Source organism: Lolium perenne, chromosome 4 (assembly GCF_019359855.2).
Source record: "Lolium perenne isolate Kyuss_39 chromosome 4, Kyuss_2.0, whole genome shotgun sequence".
Taxonomy (NCBI): Eukaryota; Viridiplantae; Streptophyta; class Magnoliopsida; order Poales; family Poaceae; genus Lolium; species Lolium perenne.
The window spans coordinates 378,076,414-378,081,741 of NC_067247.2; the positions used below are offsets into that span (position 1 = coordinate 378,076,414).

At 52.3% G+C, this 5,328-nt stretch overlaps 1 protein-coding gene across 1 annotated transcript; it reads left to right on the forward strand.

Moving 5' to 3' along the window:
• The first annotated feature begins 3,017 nt into the window (after positions 1-3,017).
• Positions 3,018-5,067, forward strand: LOC127297171 (butanoate--CoA ligase AAE1-like). The gene is made up of 2 exons (XM_051327469.2): positions 3,018-3,516; positions 3,649-5,067. The coding sequence occupies exons 1-2, from the start codon at positions 3,137-3,139 to the stop codon at positions 4,916-4,918; spliced, it is 1,650 nt and encodes a 549-aa protein (XP_051183429.1). The 5' UTR covers positions 3,018-3,136; the 3' UTR covers positions 4,919-5,067.
• The last annotated feature ends 261 nt before the right edge of the window (positions 5,068-5,328 follow it).

The window sequence follows — 5,328 nt, forward strand, 5'->3', positions numbered from 1 at the left end:
GGTTAGAAACCCTCCCGGACTCTGTAATTTGTGTATTACGAATTCCTCGGCTCCGTCTCCTATATAAGGGGGAGTCGAGGGACAAAGAGGGGATCGATTCATTGTTTCACGCAACCCTAGTTTTCATAATCATCGAGTACTTTTTGGCTGAAACCTTCGACATCTACTTGCCCTCTACTTCCGACTAAACCCTAGTCTACAATACGTAGGCATTAAAAAGTTAATCCCTTGTCAATAAGGCTAAACTATTTGCCGACCATGTGATTTGTCCTTCTCAGACTGCTTTTATGCAAGGACGGAACATCTTATATGGGGCGGTTATCTTGCATGAAACGTCTTACGACTACACTAGAAAAGGTTGAATGAGATAATCTTGAAACTTTATTTCGAGAAAACCTACGATAAGTTAAGTGATCTTTCTTTTAGCGGACTCTCAGAATTAAAGGTTTTTCTGATGAGTGACGCGCTTTAATACATAGCTTCATAGAGGGCGGAAGTGTTTCAATTGAAGTCAAATACTTCCAGACCAAGAAAAGGCTTCGACAAGGTGACCCATTACCACTTATGCTATTTAATATAGTGGCTGATATGCTCACCGTCATGATTCAACGTGCAAAGTATGATGGTCAAATTGAAGATGTGATTCCTCATCTGGTTAATCCAGAATGACTATTTATAAATACGCTGACAATGCAATTATTCTTATGGAACATGGCATCAAGAAGCAAGAAAACTGAAGTTAATTCTACCAGTGTTCGAGTAATTATCAGGTCTAAAGATTAATTTTCATAAGAATGAGTTGTTTTGTTTTGGCGAAGCTCAAGGAAGATGCCGCCATGTATGCTGAATTATTTGGCTGCGCCAAGGTCAATTTCCTACTAAGTATTTATGAATTCCAATTCATTACGGAGGCTTACAAACGCTGAATGGAAACTGGTGGAAGAACGACTGCAAATTAGATTATCTAGCTGAAAAGGGAAACTATTATCCTTGGGTGGAAGATTGATTCTCATTATTTTAGTACTAAGTAACATGGTACTGTATATCATTTCATTCTTCCAACTTTCAAAAGGATTTTTAAAACGATTGGATTATTTTCGATCAAGATTCTTTTGGTAAGGTGATAGCGAGAAGTGGAAATATAGATTGGCTAAGTGGAGTGTGATTTGCCGCCCCAAAGACCAAGTAAGATTTGGGATTCAAGACCTTGAGGTCAAGAACATGGCCCTCATTGGTAAATGTCTTTCAAGCTTCTTGCTGAAGCTTAGAAGAAAGTATGTTGGCTCATGTGCGTTGTTTCAGGGTTTTTGGAAACCTGGAGACCCACACTTATGAGCTAGTCTTATGGCGATGAAGAAATTCTTATTCCCATATGGGTCTTTCTTTATTAGGGATGTATTGGAGATTAGGTTACGGGAGGATAAGTGGCTTGAAAATGCCACGGTACGAGATCAATACCCGACACTTATACTGTACATATGGGTTGAGAAGTTCACGAATTTGTGCCTAAACACTTTGAACTCGCTCCATGCTTGAGCTCGTCATAGTACCCCCTAGGCGTTACCAGGGCGAAATCGTAGCCGTCAACCAGCAAAGTCTTGGTGGCCTCCTCTGCCGACGCTATCGCCGGCATGGGCCGCAGTGGCGGAATGTTCGGTGCCGAAGGTGCCAGCGTGCGCGGCGGGGGGGGGGGGGGGGTGATCGTGGCAGCTGGGGACGACGCTGGTGATCATCCGCGCGCGGAGGCTGAGGCGGCGGTACCGGGCATGCGACGACATTCCTTGGGCCTAGCGTCCACCCGAGATGGAGTTCCTACTCACGGCGATGGGCGATGCCCTGTTCCTGGCAGCGGGGGCTTCCCTTGGACGTCCGGGCTTGGGGTGACGCGACGGTTGTACGTCTAGGCTCCCGCCTAGATCCTTCTCCCGTGTGGCCGCCGGTTGTCTGGAGGTGCATGGGGAGGCGCGGTGGTTCACACTACCGGCCTCGCTGTGGCATTGTGATGGGCATCTTGCTAGGTGTGGAGAGTAGCGGTCCGTTGCAAGCACGTGGTTCATGCGTAGGCTTGCCTCCTCTTCCGCCGGAGGGGGTCAGCCGACAAGCGGCGGCATGGGGGCGTTGTCTCGCCAGAATAATGACGGCGGTCCTATGGTTCCTCTTGCACCTAGATGAAGATCTGTTTGATGCTTGGCCAGACTGTTGAGTTCTGGAAGGCTCCGCCGGTAAACTTCATTGGGCACATCATGCCTGGAGTTTGATGCTTGGCCAGACTGTTTTTTTCGACCGTTTGATTTCAGGAGAGAGCGACGTGAAGCTCTGCTATATGCTCCAATCTTGGAACATGTTTCGTTTCATGGAGACGGAGAATCTCATGGAAACAGAGAGCTTAAGTCTAATAATGGCGATTCAAGTCATTGCAACAATGAGGAATTTACTTGGTGTTAGTCTGACCTTTTAGTGTGAAAATCTAAGGTCTGATTTTAATTGGTTGTGCCTTGTAATTTTCTTGTTGAAGACGGGAGTGGGGATTGTCTCTAGGGTGAAACCTAAGATCTATGATCGGACGATGACAACGCTTGTGCACTGTTTGCGTTTGAAAGCGTCCGCTTTTGAAAAATTTAAACTTTAGGTGTTATCTTAATGGTGGTTGTATTGCTGCTACAAGAAATAGAGCAGTGTTGCAGAACTTTTACTATTTAGACTTTTGTTTGTTTTAAGGCTATGTGTATCCGGAGTACCATTAAGGTATTGCGTCAGGCTAGAAACATGTAATAAAGCTTCTAATGTTTGGAAATTTTGGCCGTGTTCAGAATAGAAAACCCTAAGTTTCAGTCTCGATCAGTGCCCTTGCAGCTTGGCACAAAGCCAGCTAGAGCCAGCTGCAAGTATACAATTGAAAAGAGATTCCACTTGGTTGATAGGATAGCGTGCGTTTGTTTAAATATAATAGATACCACCACTAGTCCAAAAAGATGAACACATGCATGCACGTAATAATCAAATAATCAGGGCAGGAAATGGATTGCCGGCATACCTTTTTTTAGTACAGTAGATGATTGACGAATAGTAAGACTGAGCTCAGATCAAGCACACGCTCAGTCCTCGGAGATCTCATTTCTCACAGACATCGGTCGCCATGGAGGGATCGGTGCGGTGCGAAGCAAACTACGTGCCGCTGACGCCGCTGAGCTTCCTGGAGCGCGCCGCGCTCGTGTACGGCGCGCGCACGGCCGTCGTCTACGGCGGCAGGGAGTACTCGTGGCGCGACACGCGGGAGCGGTGCCTCGCCGGCGCGTCCGCGCTCGCGCGCCTCGGCGTCGGCCGCCGGGACGTGGTGGCGGTCCTGGCCGCGAACACGCCGGCCATGTACGAGCTGCACTTCAGCGTGCCCATGACCGGCGGCGTCCTGTGCACGCTCAACACCCGGCTCGACGCGGCCATGGTGTCCGTGCTCCTCAGCCACTCGGAGGCCAAGGTCTTCCTCGTCGAGTCGCAGTTCCTCGCCGTCGCCCGCGACGCGCTTGCGCTGCTATATGTTGAATGCCGGTGAGCACAAGCCTCCCCTTCACCTCCCACTCTACCTCGTCCAATCCTGCACATCTTATTTCTCCACAAGGTTCTCTTCTCCCATGAAACATGTCTTTGATTTGCCCTGGCGCTGCTCGCCGACGACAAAGCCAGCATGCCTCTCCTCATCACGATTGACACTGACGGCGATAGTAGCAGCGAGGGCGCGCCGGAGTACGAGGCCCTTCTGAGGAGCGCGCCGCGCGGCTTCGAGATCAGGTGGCCCGCCGACGAGTGCGACCCGATATCCCTGAACTACACGTCGGGGACCACATCGCGGCCCAAGGGCGTCATCTACAGCCACCGTGGCGCGTACCTCAACACGCTGGCCGCGGTGGTCTCCAACGAGATGCCGACCATGCCGGTGTACCTCTGGACCGTGCCCATGTTCCACTGCAACGGGTGGTGCATGGTGTGGGGCACGGCGGCGCAGGGCGGCACCAGCGTCTGCATGGCCGGGAGCTTGTCGCCCAAGGTCGTCTTCGAGAAGATCGTGCGCCACAGGGTGACCAACATGGGCGGCGCGCCCACGGTGCTCAGCATGCTCGTCAACGCGCCGGCGTCAGAGCAGAGGCCGCTGCCGGGCACGGTGCGCATCTCCACGGGCGGCGCGCCTCCGCCGCCGCACATCCTGGCCAAGATGCACGAGCTCGGGTTCAACGTCGTCCACGGGTACGGCCTCACCGAGACGTACGGTGCGGCGACGCTGTGCGTGTGGAAGCCGGAGTGGGACGCGCTACCGGCCGCCGAGCGCGCCCGGATCATGGCGCGGCAGGGCGTGCCACAGTTGATGCTGGATGGCCTGGAGATCAAGGACCCGGTGACCATGGCGACCGTGCCCTCCGACGGGCGCACAGTCGGCGAGGTCATGCTCCGCGGGAACACGGTGATGAGCGGGTACTACAAAGACGCGGCCGCCACGGCGGAGGCCATGCGCGGCGGGTGGCTGCGCTCAGGGGACCTCGGCGTGCGGCACCCGGACGGGTACATCCAGCTCAAGGACCGGTCCAAGGACATCATCATATCGGGCGGCGAGAACATCAGCTCCATCGAGGTGGAGTCGGCGCTGTTCGGACACCCCGCCGTGCTGGACGCCGCCGTGGTCGCGAGGCCGGACGACCACTGGGGCGAGACGCCGTGCGCGTTCATCACGCTCAAGGACGGCGCCAATGCGACGGAAGCAAACATCATTGGATTCTGCCGGGAACGGCTGCCGCGCTACATGGCGCCCAGGACAGTGGTCTTCGCCGACCTGCCCAAGACATCCACGGGCAAGACGCAGAAGTATCTGCTCCGGGAGAAGGCCACGGCCATGGGAAGCCTGCCTAAGCAGGGCACAAGCAAGCTGTAGCAAATACGTACACGCTTTCAGTTTCAGACTAGTACCTTGTATTGCATCTCAGATTTGTTGCGATGATGGCAACATCCTCCTCTACACTTGAAGCTTGTGTTAATCTCCTTTGATCTCACAATGAATGAAAGCTTGAGTAATTTCATAAATCGTGGTTGCTTAGTTGATACTACTAGCATCAGCAGACACTAAACAGCTAAGCTCCTTGGCAAGTTTTCAGACCAGACATACTATGCTTTTTTCCATGTACCGTTGCTGGGATTTCCTTTAGTTTGAGCCATGTTAATTTGGGGCTCGGCGACACAGCTAACAATCTTTTCACAACGCTGCTCATGGGATTTGCCATACGATGTAAGCAGACCGAATCACACGCAAAAGATCTGATGACAGAGGATATCATATCGCCATCA

What these genes read in the sequence shown, in the direction of transcription:
- LOC127297171 (XM_051327469.2), top strand. Translation starts at nt 3,137, where the DNA reads ATGGAGGGATCGGTGCGGTGCGAAGCAAACTACGTGCCGCTGACGCCG. An exon ending in TTCCTCGCCGTCGCCCGCGA is followed by an intron (nt 3,517 to 3,648) that starts CGCGCTTGCGCT and finishes ATGTCTTTGATT; the next exon opens with TGCCCTGGCGCTGCTCGCCG.